This window comes from Lissotriton helveticus, chromosome 4_1, assembly GCF_964261635.1.
Source record: "Lissotriton helveticus chromosome 4_1, aLisHel1.1, whole genome shotgun sequence".
NCBI lineage: Eukaryota > Metazoa > Chordata > Amphibia > Caudata > Salamandridae > Lissotriton > Lissotriton helveticus.
In genome coordinates, this window is record NC_136063.1 from 1,084,025,919 (window position 1) to 1,084,048,205 (window position 22,287).

Here is a 22,287-nt window from a genome sequence, read left to right on the forward strand (position 1 = left end):
CATCCACCACCACATCCACCACCACATCCACCACCACATCCAACACCACATCCAACACCACATCCAACACCACATCCAACACATCCATCACCACTTCCACCGCATCCACCACATCCACCACATCCACATCCACTGCATCCACCACCACATCCACCACCACATCCACCATCACCTCCACATCCACCATGACATCCACCGCCACATCCATCACTACATCCACCACCGCATCCACCACCACATCCACCACCACATCCACCACACCCACCACCACCGCATCCACCACCACCACATCCACCACTCCCACCACCACTACATCTACCACACCCACCACCACTACATCCACCACCCCTACATCCACCACCCCATCCACCACCACCCCATCCACCACCACCACCGCATCCACCACCACCACATCTACCGCATCCACCACCACCACATCCACCGCATCCACCACCACCACATCCACCGCATCCACCACCACCACATCCACCATCACCACCACATCCACCACCACATCCACCACCACATCCACCATCACCTCCACATCCACCATGACATCCACCACCACCACATCCACCACCACCACCACATGCACCACCACCGCATCCACCACCGCATCGACCACATGCACCACCACCGCATCCACCACCACATCCACCACCACATCCACATCCACCACCACATCCACATCCATCACATCCACCACCACATCCACCACCACATCCACCACCACATCAACACATCCACCACCACTTCCACCACCACCACATCCACCGTATCCACCACCACCACATCCACCGTATCCACCACCACCACATCCACCGCATCCACCACCACATCCACCATCACCTCCACATCCATCATGACATCCACATCCACCACCACATCCACCACCACCACATCCACCACATGCACCACCACCGCATCCACCACCACATCCACCACACCCACCACCACATCCACCACCACCACATCCACCACATCCACCACCACATCCACATCCACCACCACTTCCACCACCACTTCCACCACCACATCCACCACCACCACATCCACCACCACATCCACCACCACATCCACCACCACATCCACCACCACATCCACCCCCACATCCACCGCATCCACCACCACATCCACCACCACTTCCACCACCACATCCACCGCATCCACCACATCCACCACCACATCCACCACCACATCCAACACATCCACCACCACCGCATCCACCACCACCACCGCATCCACCACCACCACATCCACTGCCACCACATCCACCGCATCCACCACCACCGCATCCACCACCACCACATCCACTGCATCCACCACCACATCCACCATCACCTCCACATCCACCATGACATCCATTGCCACATCCACCACCATCGCATCCACCACCACCACATCCACCACCACATCCACCGCCACATCCACCACACCCACCACCACATCCTCCACACCCACCACCACTACATCCACCACCACATCCACCACCACCACCCCATCCACCACCACCCCATCCACCACCACCACCACATCCACCACCACCGCATCCACCACCATCACCGCATCCACCACATCCACCATCACCACCACATCCACCGCCACATCCACTACCACATCCACTACCACATCCACCACCACCACATCCACCACATCCACCACTGCATCCACCACCGCATCCACCACCGCATCCACCACCACATCCACCACATCAGCCACCACATCCACCGCATCCACCACCACCACATCCACCACATCCACCACCACATTCACAACATCCACCACCACCACATCCACCACATCCACCGCCACATCCACATCCACCACACCCACCACCGCCACATCCACATCCACCACACCCACCACCGCCACATCACCACACCCACCACCACTACATCCACCACCACCACCCCATCCACCACCGCATCCACCACCACTGCATCCACCACCACCACATCCACCACCACCACATCCACCACCACCACATCCACTGCATCCACCACCACCACATCCACCACCACCACATCCACCGCATCCACCACCACATCCACCAGCACATCCACCAGCACATCCACCAGCACATCCACCAGCACATCCACCAGCACATCCACCAGCACATCCACCAGCACATCCACCACCGCATCCACCGCATCCACCACCACCACATTCACCATATCCACTACCACATCATCCACATCCACTACCACATCCACCATCACCGCCACCATCACCACCACATCCACCACCACATCCACCACCACATCCACCATCACCTCCACATCCACCATGACATCCACTGCCACATCCACCACCACATCCACCACATGCACCACCGCATCCACCACCGCATCCACCACCACATCCACCACACCCACCACCACACCCACCACCACATCCACCACCACATCCACTGCATCCACCACCACACCTACCACCACATCCACCATCACCTCCACATCCACCATGACATCCACTGCCACATCCACCACCACATCCACCACATGCACCATCGCATCCACCACCGCATCCACCACCACATCCACCTTCTGAGATCCACTGTTGCAGAACCTTCCCACAAGCTGCACGCGGTTAATCACGGCATCATTGAGGGATCCCCACGAGAGAACATGGGAGACAGCCAGTGCCCTGCCTGCGGCCCCTCCAACATGGCACATCGCGATGCGTCGCCCTCTGATCGTCTGACCACCGACCTGCACAACCAGCTGCGCCGCCTCACTGCGTTCAATGGGTCTGCGCCTGAGTCAGTATGCGAAATATAAAAAAGGAATTGTCTTCACTATATAAAGGTTGGAGTAGAAAACCTTTGCCTTTCCCAACATCTACCTCTGGAATTCAGACTCACTCCTGATGAGGAGCCTCTGGTTCCAGCCAAAACAGTACGCAACCTGGGAGTCTTGGTGGATGATAACCTCCAAATGGAGTCCCAGGCTAACAAGACTGTCAGCGTGTGCCTTTCATTGATGCGCATGCTACGACAGATTCTTCCACTACTTCCCAAAGACTCGCGCTCACTTGTAATGAGGAATATTGTGCTGAGTAGGCTGGACTACTGCAACTCCCTGTATCTAGGAGCACCGCAATATATTCTTCAGGGGCTGCAGAGAGTCCAGTCTAAGGCAGCGAAGATGGTGCTAAATAGGCAACGTGGGTCCTCCACAACGTTGGCTTTGAAAGACCTTCACTGGCTGCCCATCAAAGAAAGGATTCACTTTAAATCACTTTGCATTGCCTACAGAGCAGCACATGACTTGGGTCCTATCCCATTGCAGGAGAAGTTTGCCTGGTACAAACCCAAGAGGCAGCTCCGTTCCTCCAGCGCAAATCTATTGATGACTACCAGGTTTAGACGCTCTAGGATGGGGGGGAGGGCTCTCAGTGTTGTAGCCGCTCATCTATGGAATGAGCTGCCTCAGAACATTAGACAAGCCAACTCTTTGGCTGAGTTTAGATAGAGCCTGAAAACTTGGCTCTTTCCCAGGCACGATTTCTAGCCCTCCTCTATTCCCCTTTATCCTATCGGTTGATGTTTAGGTTGGCTTCTCAGGTCTGAGCGCCAGGATACCCGTAGGGTGGCAGCTGCGCTATATAAGAACTCAATTCATTCATTCATTCTGGTTATCGCATGGATCACTGAATGAGACATTACGTGATATAATATGAGTATGACTAGAGTAAGAAGCAGCAAATTACTTCTACTAATTTTAAAGTAGGTCATGTAAAATTGGCCTAAATTTACAAGCAAAAATGTAGATGCTCTTTGCATGTCATAATGTTGAACCTATTTATTTAATGTTATACACACATTTCCAATTAAATGTTTTCAAATATTTGATTTTTAATAGGTGTTATGGGGACAATGCACATTTACACTGTAAAGAACACATGATCAGATGACTGTATTTACAGAATGGGAATGACCAGTCTGTAGATGTTAATCGATTTCTTTTTTACATTTTCTTCCACTAGTTTGGAGCTCACAGTGCGTCAGAAAAAAAAACAGAGGAGTATGACACCCAGGTTTGCTCACTTGTGTGTTGTATTGTAAACAGATACTGTGTTGTAGAGTGCATGGTTTACTTTACCAATATGAAACAAAACAAATGGATTGTTTAAAAAATATTTTAATGATGTTCATCATGACCAACTGAACTTGTTTCCAGTAGTTTCCTTAAACTTGTTTAATAAAGGATACAAGTCTGCTTTCAAACATTTTAGTTGTTGCTATTTTATAGTAGCAATCTTTTTATTTGTCAACGCTAAATAAACAAATCAGAAATTCCTGATTTTTTTGTATATTGAATTATAATGTATGTTTTTCCTCTTAAATAATACAAATTGTTTTAATTTTCATTGAGGATGTTCAGCCACATGCCCTCCCTCTGTCTGCTTACTTTCCTGCAAAGTCAGATGTTAGCAGCTGAGACTCCTAAGTCTTCAAATGGGCTTCTTACTGCATACATCTACATATATTCCACAGCAGGATCCTAGGGGTACCACCATCCAAAGAAAGGCGCAACACCTGGAAACAGACTCCAAAGGCAAAGTTAGAAAGTTAAATGATGATTTATTCAAGCATCAAATGTTCAAATGACGCGTTTCGGCCGCCAGACATGCGGCCTTGATCACATATCGCTGTACTGGTGAAAGGGTGGTATTTATACATGTGTGTTAGTGGCAGTGTTTCTACTATGTTCATAGTGGTGACTGAGGAGTTTTGCAGCGTATGACTGTGGGCAAAATGCAGTTAAGCACATGTGTGACATCATGTTTTACTACAGTGAGTACCGCACGTGTAAGCAGACTGTATATTTGCTGCCTGTCTGCTGAAGCCAGTAATTGCCCCAGTTCTCCCACATATGTATCCTGGAAGCTGAAATCGGTGTCTCGGGCATACTCAGATGCAGTCATCCGAGCGTGTAAATACACAGAGCAGCGGAAAGAATGCCACATTGTGAGCAGTTGAGACAGTATTACCGTGTGCTAATACATCTTAAACACGCGTTAAAATACCCACACTGAGCGAGTCAGTAAATCACTGCTCTCGGTGCGTTTCTAAAATTAAATAAAAACGCCTGTGGAACAACTAACGCGTCTAGACGCGGTGCGCCTTAAGACGGGAAGCATGTCTCTGATAAGAAAACATGCAGAAGTTTCCCAACAGCTCATAGTACGAAGTTCACTCATGGCCAAACAATGTGTGTGTCAGTGGCATTCTGTTAACGGTGCGCCACAAGCAGCACTAAATGCTAGCGCTGCGTGTAAAACCAAGGCTGATGTGGAAATGTCCAAGTAAAGCTTTGGTGCAAAAAGAGCTATAAGTGAAATAACTGCATATATGCAATTTATCTCAAAACTGCCATTAAATATAACAAAAAGTTAAAAGTGTGAGTGAGGGTGAAGTGTGCACATGGGCGTGTATTTGCAAACTGAGGAAAGCGTGAGTGCAAAAATAAGAAAAGTTACTAAAGTGTGGTGTTTGTGCCTCCTCAAAAGCATTTAAGTGACATAAAAATGCAAAGAATGTACTAAGGAAAAGATGTGTGCGCAAGCGCAAGCGCAAGAATTATTCCAAAGACTGTCCGTGCTTGAACAAAATAGGACTAACCAATGCAGCAATGGGTGTATAACACAGCGTATTGAGAAAAAGTAACAATCTAATTCATATTCATACGCAGTCATGCTTATGTACGTTAATTGCTGTTCAGCATAGGTTACAAGCCTGCAGTGCCTATGTTTAAAGACCAAATTTAGACAAATAAATTGACAGTATGAATACTGAGTAATGTCTATGCGGTCGCACATAGCATAAATTACAGGAAACCCAACTACATGTAAATACTGTGTGTGCACGGGCAGAGCCTAATATATACAGTAGATAGATATACAGCTGTAAAGCGATGGTATGCTCACTCAGGATGTGAATGCGATGTTACGCAATAGGAAGTGGTGCAGACCCTCCGTGATGTTGAGACCAGCGGGCACCTTGGTATTGAATTGCAGAATGTATCTACTCTCCAACTGCCTCAAAATCTTCGCCCTGTTACCACCCCGTCCGAGTGGTGGGCCACAATCAATAACGGAATAGCGGAGGTTCTCTACATTGTTATTATGCACATCCTTGAAATGCCTGGCTACGGGGTAGGCTGGGTCATTGTTAACTATTGCCCTGAGGTACTGGAGAATGCGCAGGTGCACTTGCAATTTAGTGCTCCTGATGTAGCGCAGCCCGCAGTTAAATTTTAACATGTAAACCGCAAAGTCAGTTCTGCAAGTGAGTCTATGCCTGATAGTGAGTGGCGCGTGTCTAAAGTCTGAGTCTACCTTTGTGATGTTCTTACCGAATTTGCATGCCCTGCAACTCTGGCATTTGACAAAACCCTTTCTGCCCGCTAGCCAGTTCTGAGATGTTGCGATCTCTGGGCTGTTTCTGACTAGTGCATCCCTCATGGAAAAAACTCTTCTGTAACTAACGTCAGGTTTGTGGGCTACTGCAGGTCCTAATGTGGGGTCTGATCTAATAATACCCCAGTGCTTGTTAATTACAGCCCTGATGGCTCTTTCCTCAATGTTGTGTGTTATGATCAACCTCGGGGTAACTGGGTTATTAAGTTGAAGTTGGGGGAATTTATAAAGCGCACGTATACCCGAAAGGTTTCATGGCGCTAATTTGATCAGGCCGCAGCAGAACAAGGCAATAATTAGACCACAAAGGCCCTAGTAAATAACCAGGTCTTCAGACATTTACGGAACTCCAAGTATGAGAGGGAGGATCGTAGATTATCGGGAAGGGAGTTCCAGAAACGAGGGGCTTGGAGTATGTTCACTGAGTATGTTGGCTGCACTAGTAACCTCAGGTGTGGATGGGACCACTAGCAACTCCTCCCTAGGGATGGCATTTGCTCTGTCAATGGCTTTCCGTATGACAGCCGCTGAGTAACCCTGTGCCCTGAATCTCTTAGCTGCCTCCCCCTGGCACTCAAGGCGATCTTCATGGGTGCTGCAAATTCTAGCTAAGCGTAACATTTCCCCATATGGAATGCTGGTTATGAGGTGCCTAGGGTGAAAGCTGGAGGCGTGCAGTGTAGAGTTTCCTGCGGTAAGCTTCCGATGGAGTTTAGAATGCAAGGAGCCATTGGCGATGTACAGATTGAAGTCTACGAATTCAGCAGAGGTGGCACTAATGTTAGCATTAAATTCCAAATTGAGATCATTGCCATTGATGAAAATTCTAGCACTGTTAACATCAAGTAGAAGTTGTTGAGTAGGCCTCGGGGTACACGGCACTGCTAGCTCCCCCAAGATGCGCAATGCCGGGATATCGGCCACCGTGAGTGGTTGCTCAGTTATTTGTCCGGCTGGTACAGTGTCGGTAGCGGTGACATTACTTTGTTTGAGTTTGAATAATTTTATCAATTTAAGTTTCCTAATGAATTTGAAAACGTCAATTCGGGTGTTGCTGTAATCAAATGAGCTTTCAGGGCAAAAGGTGAGGCCCAACGTAAGGAGCTGTTTTTCGTCTTCAGTGAGGTCCTTAGTGCTCAAATTGATAATAGTCTTGGTATCATTCTTCATTTCATTCTCCAATTGCCTCTTCTTTTGTTCATTTGCTTTGGGTTTTCTGAGTTTTCGCCTTTCCCGCCTCCTTCGGTTGCGTCGGTGTTTGTTTTCCTTTGCGGTCTGTGGTTCTGAAAATCTGGACCCTATTGTTATCCCAATATCGAGGTCCAATACCCGTGTCACAAAATATCAACGTACCATGACGAATTTAGTGTCCGTGAACCGATAATGGTTAGGACATCATTCCTATGTATTTGCGTGACAATCGAGGGTAGCCAACACCCCTAAATCGTAGTTCCCGTCCCAATCCCTTAGACTCCATTTTGTGAACGGCATCCATCTTACGTCTTGCCCTCATGTTAAGTCAATTAAAGGTCGAGCTTGATCCAAAAGGACACGTCCACCTTCCCTGACTTCCCCCTGACCTGTCCAAACTGACTCCATTGCCTTAAGCCAAACCTGTTTGGGCGGCTCCCCGCCCAGTGGCCGAATACAATACTATCGACACATAACATTCCACAAACCACTCACCCCATACAGAACATGCTTTCTACAAACATGCACCTGTCCATACTTCTTCTTTATGGCCAGTTTTATGACTGGGTGGTACCTGCCTTTATTGGTGTTTCATCGATATCTGATGGGAGTCCCGGATCTTGCTGGGTAATCTGTCACAAACTGGACATCTAAAATGTGGGTTTGCTTACGTGACGCCGCACTTTGTATTATTACAGAAATATGTTTACAGCCATATCATAAACTCAAGAATTCTTGCTTGAAGCCATTATTTCTGTATAAAAGGAGAAGACTGGTTCTGTAAAAACGAACACGTACAGTCTCCTGAGAATACATGACCCGTGTTTGTCGTGCTTCTAGGACACGTGTTACTTGGTAGCTACCAATAAAAACTTGATCTCTGACTGCGACTAGAAGACTCTTGTTTCTGTGGTCCGGAACAAGGGAGAACTCAGAGGTCTTCGGGTGTTGTCCCCTGGCACCACCGGTTTCCTAAAAACCCGGTACCTCAATTGGCGCCCAACTCGGGGCGATATCAAGCGGCGACGGTCCAAGCCAGATGTTCGTGAGGAGCTTCGTGTGAAAATTCCGGAGGACGGCCAGCCACTTCAGTGACCCCTGTATGTCGACGTGGTTCCGAAGGTCTTTGCTGCGAGGTTCCCCGCGTCCCGACGGCTACGAAGGACTGCTGCCCTGACTATCGCCTTGTTTTGGACCCAGTGATCCTTGGTAGAGCGAAACGATAGACGAGTCTTCTAGCGACGTCACCGATCTTCAAATACTTCAGTTAAGTATAAGTGGAGCGTCTCCCAGTCCTTAGTTTGTCCTTAGTTTTTGGTATCCTGGAGATACGACTTGATTTGGCACTTGCAAGCCCCAAAGCCGAAGGACTCGTGTTTTCACGAGAAATATCATAATAGATAAACCTTTGAAGTTTGAAGCTAGACTAGTGAGCGAAGATGCCTGGTTTTAGCAGACTTGGAAACTTGTTTTGTCTTGGTTATAATAGGGACTCCCGATTAGAGGATTCGTGTCCGGTTCCTCCAATTGGAACTCCAACGTATGAGCTCTATGTAAAACATGGCGTAGGTCCTATCGCATATAATGAAGTGTGGATAAAATACACCCGTAAAGATGGTGTTTTAAAATGGCCCCAATATGGTAGTTTCGACTCAGAAATTCTAGATAACCTAGAGGTCAAACTGTTCAAAACGAAAGCCCGACCGGCGATGTTTGACTCTTTCCGCTTATGGCTTAAAGAGGCCAAACAAAAGGCAATTAAACTAGAAAAGAAGAATAAGAGGGAAAGGGGTCTTTCGGTAATACAAGCCGCGATAAAATTTAAAGACAACGAAGAGGATCGAATAAGTGAGCAGTTGCACAGGCAACGTAAAATGGCAATAGATAAATGCTATCCTGTTTTACCATCTCTTCAGCAAGAGACAGTAAAAGAGCGTGAGAAAGATCCATTAATGGCGCATTTGCTGAGTTCGCCACCACCCTATGCGCAAAATGCCACAGCACCTCCGCAACCTTTAGTTGCACCTCTGGTAGCTGTTATACCAGCTCCTCTACAGCACTCACCAGCTACTCTTCAGCTGGCTTCTATTTCTCTAGTGCAGCCTCCTCAAGGCTCACCAGTCACATCTATTTCTCCTACTGTTCCTTCTACAACTTCGCCTAGCGCACCTTCTATTTCTTCCGATACTAGTTCTGCGAACGCTTCTGTTTCTGCTTTGCGTGACTCTGTTCTGACACCAGTTATTCCTCCACTTTCACCTTCCGTCTGGCATAAAACGGCCAGCATTATTACTAACATTCCTTCACCACTTTTTCGGTCGCCTAAAACGACCCCTAATACGGGACTAAGACAGTTACGAAGCCAAATGCCTGATTATCGAGAGAGGGAATGCCTGAATAAGTTAGCACGGAATTGGGCTCTGGATACAGCCAGATATGATGTAGAGTCCGTCATGAACGTTTTCCGTCAATGGGATGAACCGACGCAAAGATATGTTTTTGAACAGATGTGTGTTTTTCTGTGTGAGGATTTGGAAGATAATGGTCAAGAGAGCAACTGTAGAAAGTTGTGTAGTATACGATTTAAATTCGGGGAAGGCATGATTGTAGGTCCCGATGTCGACAAAGCAGTTGAGGTATTATTATCATATCGAAGCACAGGTGGTAACTCTGGGTCATCGTCTGAATGTGGTACGTCTAGTAGGAAAAGAGCGAAACAGTACCCCATGAGAGAGGTTCCTCCTGTTTGGAGGGAAGGTGATGCGAATGCTAATCCACCAATTCTGCCCCATTTCCAGCGTGTATGGGTACATGTCCATGGAAAAGATCGGAAGTATTAGCACTCAAACAGTCACTACCTGACCCTCGTAAGAACCCAACTGGGTATTATAAGGAGTTATCGCAAACTGCAAGCTCATGTATAATGAATTTAGCAGATGTAGACATGTTATTTGGGAACGTTGTTCCACATCCTTTATGGAGCAAGATACGTCATACGGATCACGATCAGGAACTAGGTGACTCATGGGCGAACATTGCGACTACAGATGCTAGACAAGTCGGTGGTTTTAAACCTGAGCCGTTAATAGCTGAACTTCCCGGTAGAATTATAGCGTACATGAAGACAATAATGCCTGAAGTACGCGTAAATTGGGACAAGCTATCAGCATGTAAACAAAAGAAAGATGAGAATGTGTCTGACTTTTTTACGAGATTTGAGGAAACATTCACCGACCACAGTGGCCAAGATATGGCTACCGAGGGTGGCCAAAGATTGTTTGTGGACAAGTTCGTACATAATTTGCTCCCTGAACTATGTAATAAACTAAAAGACTCTGAGAGTGCTTGGGCTGTCTCTACGTCAGCACAGATTTTAGCTACAGCCCAGTACTATGAGAATAGGCGTAAAGACGAGCTAGACAAGGCAGATAAAAAGACGAAAGATTTGAAAACTAAGGTTCTCCTCCAGCAGGCCTATCCGCCTCGCACGGCTAGTCAGCCCGACTATCAACTGCGACAGCAGTATTCGAGGAACGCGCAAGGTAACGAGTTTTCCCACCAGCGTCCTACATATGGCCCGAATTAATGTGCGTATTGCAAAGAAGAGGGTCATTTTAAGGATAATTGTCCGGCTCTTGCGCGACGTTTAAACGGTGGTCAAGGTGTAAGGGGGAGAGGTGTTCAACATGCCCCTAGAGGTAGAGGCCGTGAAAATTTCACTCAGAATACAACTTCTTTTCCGCCTCAGAAGTCCATGAATAGCTTTGACCAACAGAATAATTCATCGTCTAAATCAGCTCAGTACTATGCTGACGACTATTACGCTGAACACGAAAATGAGGGTAACGATTGCTAGGACAGCCATGGACAAAGAGAGGGAGTTGTCTCAGTTCCGGTAGATCAGAATGGACCTTATGTCGAGGTAATAGCCTCAGGAGTGTCAGAGCCATTTCTGCTGGATACTGGTGCCACAAAAAGTTCTATCATGCACTCGAAACTTCCTGGCGCACCTTTGTCTGGCGAAATGAATGTCTCAGTAGGTTTCTCTGGCGCCCCTGTTAGAAACCCGATCTCTAGTCCTATGTCTCTTTCTGTTGGCCCATGTGAATTAGAAGCACCCCTCATTTTGACAACAGGTTGTGGTGAAAATTTGCTAGGTTTGGACTTACTAAAAAGGTTATATGCGACCTTGTACTGTTCTCCCTCGGGAGTACAACTTACTTTAGGCAAGAAGGTCATTTCTTCGATGTATTTATCAAAGGAAAATATTCCACCTGAATTATTGTCACTTCCTGATATACTCTGGGCTAATGGTTCTAATGATGTAGGTCGTATGGAGATAACACCATATGTCATAACGTTGAAAGCCGACGTTAAGTTGCCACGTATTCCCCAATACAAAATATCTAGCGAATGCGAAAAAGCGTTGTTGAAAATTGTTCATGTTTTGATTGATAAAGACGTCATCGAAGAAACGACAGGAAATGTCTGCAACAGTCCGGTTTTGCCCGTCTTAAAACGTACTGATCCTTCACAACCCCCTGTGTATAGGTTCGTGATCGACCTCAGAGAAGTAAACAAAATAGTTATCCCACAGTTTCCAGTCGTCCCCGACATTACTGCTTTATTGACAATGGTTCCAGCTTCAGCAAATTGGTTCTCGGTGATTGACCTGAAGAACGCTTTCTTCAGTATCCCGATTGCCGAGGAAAGTAGAGATATTTTCGGATTTAATTTAGGAGGACGAAGCTTCCGCTTCAAGTGCGCCCCTCAAGGCTACTGCGAAAGTCCATCCATATTCAGTCAGGCCCTGAAAACACAACTAGACACGATTGTTCTACAAAGTGGTTCAACTCTGATTCAGTACGTAGACGATCTGCTGATCGCTGCGGACACTGAAGAAATTTGCAATAAAGCTACGTTATCATTATTGCATCACTTATGTGACATGAAGCACAAAGTCTCCCTTTCCAAACTACAATTTTGCCGACAAGAAGTAACCTACTTAGGTCACGTCTTGTCGAAGGAGGGAAGGAGACTGACACCAGAAAGAATACAGGCAATTGCAGAACTAAGTGCCCCAAGGATACAGAGAGAAGTTCGAGCTTTTTTGGGCATTACATCGTACTGTAGACAATGGATACCGAATTTCTCACTGCTAGCTAAACCCTTGCTGGCACTACTCCGTAAAGATATGCCCAATCCTATGCCCTGGTCTGAAGATTGTCAGACGAGTTTTCACAAATTGCGTGATGCATTGTGTTCAGCCCCTGTGTTGGGAAACCCCAACTACAGTAAGCCTTTTACATTATATGTCCATGAGAAGGAAGGTTGTGCATTATCAGTCTTAACACAACATTTTGGGAACAGACAGCGCCCATGCGCGTATTTTTCGGCAACTCTGGATCCTGTGGCTAAGGCACTACCAAGTTGTCTGAGGGCTACCGCCGCAGCAGCTGTCTGCATTCGACAATCCGCTGGATTAGTCATGAATAATACTCTGACCGTTATGGTTCCGCACGCAGTAGACATTTTACTAAACAGGACGAAGACACAACACCTTACTAGTGCTCGACTATCCAGTTACGAACTGACGTTGCTAGCAAGCCACATCCACATAAAGAGGTGTGATACACTGAATCCCGCAACGTTATTACCCATTCCGACAGGAACAGACAAGAGTGATAAACATGACTGCTGCTTTAGGACAGAAGAAGAGACAAAAGGGAGAGTAGACTTACAGGACACTCCCCTTCCTGAATGCAATGATACTTTATGGGTTGACGGTTCATGTTTCAAGTTACCGAATGGTGATACGACTGCCGCATATGCTGTAACAACATTACACACCATTATAGAGACCGCACGTATTTCCCACAACTCTGCACAAGCTGCGGAAATTATTGCACTTACCAGAGCATGCGTGTTAGCAAAAGGAAAGCGAGTGAATGTGTACACGGACAGCCAATACGCCTTTGGCGTGGCTCACAGTTTTGGGAGATTATGGCGTGAACGTGGTTTCCTTACCTCACATGGTGCAAAGATACAACATGGTCAGCTAGTTAATGAGCTCCTTGAGTCACTGACCATGCCACTACAAGTTGCCATTATGAAATGCAGTGCACACAAGAAAATTCAAGACGATATTGGCCGCGGGAATGCATTTGCAGACGAGGTTGCGAAAGAGACCGCAAGGGACACGATGAGTCGAATGTATGTTGCGGGTCCCGCTAGATGTACTACTGATGTGGGAATGTGTGAGGACACCATTGAAAGCGTAAAATGCATACAAGCTGAGGCAACTGAGAATGAGTTGAATGAATGGAGAGAAAGTAAGGGTAGATTGGATGCGAATGGTTGTTGGGTCGAATTATCGGAACACCAGCGATGGCTACTACCTAATGCATACGTACTTGCAGTAGTAACAATGGCTCACGGCATGGCACACATCAGTTCGAAAGGAATATGTAAGCTATTGGCCCCAGTATGGCAGAATAGCAATATCCCAAAATATGCAGAAAATATGGTCAGAAACTGTATGATATGCCTAAAACACAATCCCGGTAAAGGAACTCCAACTCCAGCTGGTCACTTTGCGCCTCCTACGTATCCGTTCGAGGTTTTGCAGCTCGATTTCATTCACATGGAAAGGTGCAACAATCTAAAGTATGTGATCGTTGTTGTTTGCGCTTTTTCAAGGTGGGTGGAAGCGTACCCCCTTAAAGACAATACTGCTATGACAACTGCCAAAGCCCTTGTCAAAGAGTTCTTCCCGAGATTCGGTATGCCTAGAATTGTCTGGAGTGATAATGGAAGTGAATTCATAGGACGAGTGATGAAGAGAGTGTGTGAGTATCTGAAAGAAACAGGTTAGTATTAGATTCCTTACCTTAGAATATCCCCAGGCGTCAGTCTGGATCCGGAAACTTTTGCGTAGCAGTACCCCTGCGCGTCGGTAGGCGTCGTCTGCAGGCGTCCCCTGCGGCTCCGCGTCGTCGGCGTCGTGCGCCGTGATGACGTCGCTGGAGTATATAGACGCCGCCTCCGCGCGCTGACGTCAGTTCTTCTTTTTTCCGCGCCAGTTAGCGCAGATCCGAAGAGCAGTACTCCGGTCTTTTGACCAAGTTTTTTGTTAACTGATTGATCTTTACGGTGCCGGTAGGATGCCCGGTTTCAAGAGTTGTGACGAGTGCGACCGCCTGATGTCGGTCACCGACCACCATCGACTCTGCCTCCGGTGTCTGGGCGCGGACCACGACGTGGAGTCCTGCGTCGACTGTCGGGCCTTGACTGGAAAAGCTAGGCGGGAGCGGTCCCGCAAGCTTCTCGAGCTCCGGTTGTCGGCCCCGCGTCGAGAGCGGTCCCGGTCCGGTCGGAGGTCGAGGGAGCGGTCGAGGGAACGGTCGCGGAGCCGCCATGGGCGCTCCGGGAGTCGCCACCATTCCTCCGGCTCGTCAGGTAAGCACAAGAAGTCGGGGCGTCGCCATCGCACCCCCGACTCCCCCCGACGCCCGCGTGCTGCGGCCGGGGGCTCGGGTGACCCCACCCCCGCGGTCCCGCATGGGTCGCCGACGCCGTCTGCCCCACACCTGTCGGTCCCTGGGGAAGGCGCGTCGCGTGAGGAGATCGAGGCCTTCCTCATTGCTATGAGGGCGAGGTCTTCTCCGGCGGGGCCTTCGGCGCCTGCGGGCCCGTCGGTCCCGTCTGGGGGCCCGAGCGGTTCGGGTGCTCCTGCCCCGGCGCCGCCGGTGGCTCCGGCCCCGGCGCCGCTGGTTCCCTCTGGTTCGTCGCCGGCTGGTCTCCCGGCCTCTCCGGCGTCGGTTCCTGTGGGCCAGCCCAGGGTACCGCCCCCGCGTGGTGCAGCGACTCCGCCGTCGGCTCCGGCCGGCGTCGGGTCCCCGGCACCGACGCCGCGCGGCGCCACCCCCCTTTCCTCCCCGACTCCGGACTCGGAGCCGGACCGGCGTCGGCCGACGCCGGACCCGACGCCGATGGGGCCTGTTGACCCCGATGTCTATATCGTCGACCCAGAATATGGGTATGACGAGGAGGAGTATGGTGAGGGTTGGGAGGGGTCTGAGGACCCTCTATCCCGTGCCTGCCAGTACGATGTGGACTGGGTAGGTGATCTGGGTGATGCCAGTGGCCTGGACGAGTCGCCCAACCCTGGGTTTGTCTCTCCGTCCCCTGTGGCGTCCGAGGCGGGTGCTGCCTATTCGGTGGTCCTGATGAGGGCTGCCAAGGCCTTACACCTTGAGCTCCCCGTCGCGAAGGTCAAACCGAATATCCTGACGGAAGTTTTTAAACCGCAGTCATGCCCCCAGGAGCCTCTGCTGCCGTTTAATGAGGCCCTGACGGATGTCCTTCTGGGCACCTGGTCCAGGCCCGCCTCTGGTGCGCCGGTTGACCGGAACGTTGCCAGGCGTCACCGTCCCTGCGCGGACGACCCTGCCTTCCTGTCCACCCATCCCTCCCCGGAGAGTCTGGTGATCCAGGCCTCCACTTCGCAGTCCGCATTTCCGTCGGCTCCGCCCGACCGGGAATCAAAGAGGTACGACCAATTCGGAAAGAAAGTGTTTTCCTCTTTGAGTGCTGGACTGCGGTCTTGTAACACCGCGTGCCTCTTGGGCCGCTACACCCACTCCCTGTGGGATACGGTCGAGGAGTGTTTGCCGCAATGCCCCCAGGAAGTGCGGGACAAGCTCACCCGGGCCCTTGTTGAAGGCCGGGATGCGGCGCGGTACTCGATCCGTTGTGGTCTGGACACCACGGACTCCCTGGGACGGGCCATGTCCACTACGGTGGCGATTCGTCGCCATGCCTGGCTGAGATCTGCCAACTTCTCACCAGACGTCCAAAATACGCTTATGGACATGCCGTTTGATGGCAGTCGCCTATTTGGTGACAAAGCGGACCACGCGCTGGAGCGCTTCAAGGACTCCAGGGTCACGGCCAAGTCCTTGGGTCTCTCGACCCAGACCCAGCGCCAGCAGACGGGTTCGTTTCGGCCCTTTCGTGGCCAAGGGAGAGGAGGTCCCACACGTGCTGCCAGCCACGCGGCGCAGAGCGCTCCCCAGCGCGGTGGCGCCCGTGGTTTCCGCCGTGGTGGCGGTAGAGGCCAGCGTCGTGGTCAGTCCACGCCTCCCTCCGCTGCGGCATCCAAGCCTTCCTAGTCCGAGCTTTCGGGCTCACGTGACGCCAGTGGGTGGCAGGGTTCGCCATCACCACTCCCGCTGGCGCGCGATAACATCGGACAGGTGGGTGCTGCAGCTTGTCCGAAGGGGCTATGCCCTCCCCTTCGAGTCCACTCCTCCAGCCATGCCACCGCAGAACCACCGTGTGTCGGGGGACCACTTGACACTTCTGCAGGAGGAAGTTACGGCCCTCTTGGCCAAGGGGGCCATCGAGCGCGTTCCTGGGCCAGAAGTAGGGTGTGGTTGCTACTCCCACTACTTTCTGGTACCCAAGAAGGACAAGGGAGGCCTGCGTCCTATCTTGGATCTACGGAACGTCAACGGCTTCCTCCGGAAGGAGAAGTTCAAGATGTTGACTTTGGCTCAGGTCTTGGCTGCTCTAGACCCACAAGACTGGATGGTAGCGTTGGACTTGCAGGATGCGTACTTTCACATCCCCGTCCTGCCGGCCCACCGGCGTTACCTGCGGTTCACGGTAGGCCACGAGCATTTTCAGTTTATCGTGCTCCCATTCGGCCTTACCAGCGCCCCACGGGTGTTCACGAAAGTGATGGCGGTGGTCGCAGCTCATCTGCGCCGGTTAGGGGTTTCAGTCTTCCCCTACCTCGACGACTGGCTGTTGAAGGCGGGCTCGCCCCAGACAGTCGTCCACCACCTTCAGATGACGGCAGACCTCCTGCACGAGTTGGGGTTTTCCATCAATGTGCCGAAATCACACCTGTGTCCCTCTCAAAAGCTCCTTTTCATCGGAGCGGTTCTCGACTCGGCGCAGTTTCGGGTTTATCCCCCGGAACGGCGGGTCCGGGATATTCAGGCTCTGATTCCCATCTTTCAGCCGTTATCCCGGGTTTCGGTCAGGTTGACGCTGCGGCTTCTGGGGCTGATGGCCTCCTGCATCCTTCTGGTGCATCACGCCAGATGGCGGATGCGGGCTCTGCAGTGGGACCTGAAGTTTCAGTGGGCCCAGCATCAGGGCAACCTATCCGACCATGTCCTGATCTCGGAGGGCACTGCGAGACAGTTGCAGTGGTGGCTTACAGACCGCGATTGGGTCAGGGGCAGATCCCTCTCCCTTCCCCAGCCGGAGCACGTGGTTGTGACGGACGCGTCCCTCCAAGGCTGGGGTGGCCACTTGGGAGAGGCGGAGATCAGAGGCCTCTGGTCTCCGGCGGAGTCCCGGCTCCATATCAACATGTTGGAGCTGCGGGCGATTCGCCTGGCACTGAAGGCATTCCTCCCCTTTGTCAACGGGAGTGTAGTGCAGGTGTTCACGGACAACACCACCGCCATGTGGTACTGCAACAAACAGGGCGGTGTGGGGTCGTGGACCCTTTGCCAAGAGGCTCTGCGCCTCTGGCAATGGCTGGAACGTCAGGGCGTGACTCTGACGGTTCAACACCTGGCAGGTTCTCTGAACGCCAGGGCGGACGAACTCAGCCGTCGGTGCTCGGTGGATCACGAATGGCGTCTGAACTCGGATGTGGCGAGAGGCCTCTTTCAGCAATGGGGAGAGCCTTGGTTAGATCTATTCGCCACAGAAGAGAACGCGCAATGTCATCAGTTCTGCGCGTTGGAGTTTCCAAGACGGCACTCGCTCGGCGACGCCTTTCGGCGCGAGTGGAGTTGCGGTCTGTTGTGCGCCTTTCCGCCTATACCACTTCTGCCCAGAGTGCTGAAGAAGATCAGGCGCGACCGGGCCCAAGTTATCCTTGTGGCTCCGGACTGGGCTCGAAGGTACTGGTATCCCGAGCTACTCAGCATGACAGTCGGTCCCTCGATCCGCCTGCCCCTTCAGGAGGACCTTCTGTCGCAGCAGCAGGGGACGGTCCTCCACCCGAACCTGTCCAGTCTCCACCTCCATGCGTGGAGATTGAGCGGCGACAGTTGAGGCCATTTGACTTGCCTCCTGAAGTCTGTGATGTCATTCTGGCAGCCAGGCGTCCCTCCACAAAGTCGGTATACGCCTGCCGGTGGAACAGATTTGTGGCATGGTGCACAGCGAAGGCTGTGGATCCCCTTTCTGCCCCTCTATCTGAGGTTCTCCTCTTCCTCCTTTCCCTTGCCCAGCAGGGCTCTGCTCTGGGCACTATCAAGGGCTATCTTTCTGCCCTTTCCGCCTTCTTGAGGCTACCTGATCAGCCATCTTTGTTCAAGTCCCCTATTGTGTTAAGATTCTTAAAGGGCATCACGCACATGTATCCTCCAGCTCCGTTCGTGATGCCTCAGTGGGACTTGAACCTGGTTTTGACTTTCCTGATGTGCGCTCCCTTTGAGCCCCTTCATTCCTGTCCTCTCCGTCTTCTCACCTTAAAGACGGCCTTCCTGGTAGCCATCACCTCTGCCAGGAGAGTGAGTGAGCTCCAGGCTCTTTCTGTTCAACCTCCTTTCTTGTCTGTTCATCCTGATAAGGTGGTTCTTCGGACCAGACCTTCTTTCCTGCCCAAGGTAGTCTCTGCTTTTCACATTGGGCAGTCCATCACCTTGCCCTCCTTCTTCCCGCCTCCGCATCCTTCAAAGGATGAAGAGCGGCTCCATCGTCTGGACCCAAAACGTGCGCTTTCATTCTATATGGATCGCACACGCCAGTTCCGGGTGGATGACCAACTGTTTGTTGGCTACGTGGGTGAGAAGAAGGGAAGGGCGGTACAGAAACGGACCATCTCTCGGTGGGTCGTCCTGTGCATCAAAGCATGCTACTCTTTGGCTCGGAAGGAGCCTCCTGTTGGGCTGAGGGCCCATTCCACTCGGGCCACGGCGGCTACTACTGCCCTGGGCCGGGGAGTCCCTTTGCAGGACATTTGCCAGGCGGCCACGTGGGCCTCGCTGCACACCTTTGCGAGGCACTACTGCCTGGACAGTCAAGTCCGGAGGGATGGCTTCTTTGGCCGTTCGGTCCTCCAGGACTTTCTGGTGTAGGTTGTATTGGTTCGCAGACCCACCACCGGGGTTGGTATTGCTGGGGTATCTATTCTAAGGTAAGGAATCTAATACTAACCTGTTTCTTTCAGATGAACAAGTTACTTACCTTCGGTAACGATATATCTGTAAGAAACAGTAGTTAGTATTAGATTCCTTACCGCCCCGCCCATCCTCCCCGTTCTGCGAACTGATACCTAGGGTTAGGGACATCCCTTTCAGGGCCCTAGTTTCAAATGGCACCAGTGTTGGTTCTCACATGGCTCTGCGTGTTCTGGCGCGGAAAAGCTGTGTGCAAAGAACTGACGTCAGCGCGCGGAGGCGGCGTCTATATACTCCAGCGACGTCATCACGGCGCACGACGCCGACGACGCGGAGCCGCAGGGGACGCCTGCAGACGACGCCTACCGACGCGCAGGGGTACTGCTACGCAAAAGTTTCCGGATCCAGACTGACGCCTGGGGATATTCTAAGGTAAGGAATCTAATACTAACTACTGTTTCTTACAGATATATCGTTACCGAAGGTAAGTAACTTGTTCGTCTAGGCATACACCAGAAATTCCACGCTGCAAATCACCCCCAATCAGCTGGATTAGTAGAGTGCTACAATGGCACTTTGAAACTCAAGCTAGCCAAGATCCAAGCCAGTACAGGTCTTAAATGGCCTGACACCTTGCCCCTAGCACTCTTGTCAACTAGGATGACCGTCCATTCCAGATTAGGTCTTAGCCCCCACGAGATCGTGTTTGGCCGCCCAGCCAACGTCTGGGGCGTGCCAAGACCAAAGACACTCCGTGAAATAGAACACCCCGTACTGCTTGATTATTTGTGCGAATTGACAGCTAAATTGCGTGTTTTACACCAACAGGTTCACAGTTCCTCTCCGCCAGCCTCTGACGATCCAGGTCATACAATCAAACCCGGTACGTGGGTATTGGTGCGGAATTTCCAGCGCACCAACAATGGACAGCCGAGGTGGACCGGACCATACCTGGTACTTCTTTCCACGAGATCAGCGGTTCGGGTGGACGGCAAAAAGAACTGGGTGCATGGGACCCATTGCAAACGGGTCCCTCTGCCCCTTCCATACGACCGGTGGGTCGATAAAGGACTTGCCGACTCTAAGACTGAATCCGTACCTCGTTTCATCCCTTTCAGCGATGCACGTTTAAAAGAGACTGGTACCGAAAAGGAGAGTGATCGTATTTTGCAAGGACGTGTGTCACCATCTATGCAATTGGACACTACCGAACCTGAGACATTGTTTAAAGACCACACCGTACCTGAGAAGCGACGATACAACCTGAGATCCAGCCCCAGGGACTAATAAAACCTTGATCTAATGTGATTTCCCTTTTCCCCCAAGAACTATTTTTTATCTTCCAGCTCTCTCGTCCCAGGGAACTAGCTCATTTTTTGATTTTCGAACCGCCATCCGGTTCTGCTGCTAGGGTCGCGGTTGAAGTGTAGGGAGTGCAACCAAGGAAGTTTTAGGTCCACGGTTCTGGTTGGTCCGAGGGAGTCACCCCGGACCGAACGGAGCGCGCTCCCTGGCAGAATCAACCTACCACCGCGGGCAGCAAGTAGAGGATGGAGTTTCCAAGGGTAGAGAGACCTGTCAAACTTACGAACTTTGAAAAACAATTGTGTACTATACTGTCCAAGAAAAGATTTTTAATAATATGTGTTCTAATGCTGTGTAGCACTGTGATGCTTTTGATTGGTTATGCTCTATTCGTATTTCAAGTTTCCCTACTCTCAAATGACACTCTGCCGACGCCTTCTCCCACTCTCTCACCACATTCTTTTCACCCTCTACCTGAACACGAGTCTGCCAGAAGGCTCGAATTTGTAAATAACTCTTTCATCCAACTCCTACACCAACACCAGTCTATAATGAACACATCAAACTGTTGGATATGCGGACTCATGCCGCACACGACGGATAAGGGTATCCCATACTTCATCCTGCCATTTAGTTATTATGGTTCTCTGTGGGCTTTTCAGACCATGTTCCTATTCGCCCTAGAACCATACCCGACCCGTTCCACTGAAAGCGATTCCAGTAACAAGGCACTAATAGCAGGGATAAGAAATATGAGTAGAGAGTTCGACACATATCTGACTATCCCCAAAGATGAACTGACCCCATACACTCGTTGGAACGTAACCAAACATGGCGTTTACCTGATCAAGAGCCAGGCAGCAAAGAAATCCCGCCCAGTTTGGATAGTGCCCCACCGAGGTCACCTATGTTTACAAGGTATTGGTAGAGATCCCACTGCACAGTTAGGAAAGAGCATTTGCACAGAAACATATGTGCTCGCCTCCCGAACTTCCCCTATACTCTTAGCAGCCAAAGGCACGTATTTCGTCTGCCACGACCAAGCCTATACATGGTTACCCCCTGACTTCTCAGGCACGTGCTTCATCTCATTTCTGCTGCCTCCTACCTACACGGCCCGAGCAGATTACCATCGGACAAGGACAGCTAGAGGTGTCGTGAGCAAAGACGACACCGCGGGTCAGGAATTCGCTGACTTTACAAAAGGTTTTCTGCC

General features: G+C 50.7%; 1 protein-coding gene across 1 annotated transcript in view; it reads left to right on the forward strand.

Moving 5' to 3' along the window:
- Positions 1–22,287, forward strand: part of CLPTM1L (CLPTM1 like) — a 1,937,019-nt gene that overhangs the window by 1,198,944 nt on the left and 715,788 nt on the right. Inside the window, exon 11 of the mRNA XM_078687677.1 lies at positions 3,988–4,038. Within this exon, the coding sequence (XP_078543803.1) occupies positions 3,988–4,038 (51 nt within the window). The remainder of the gene's footprint in view (positions 1–3,987; positions 4,039–22,287) is intronic.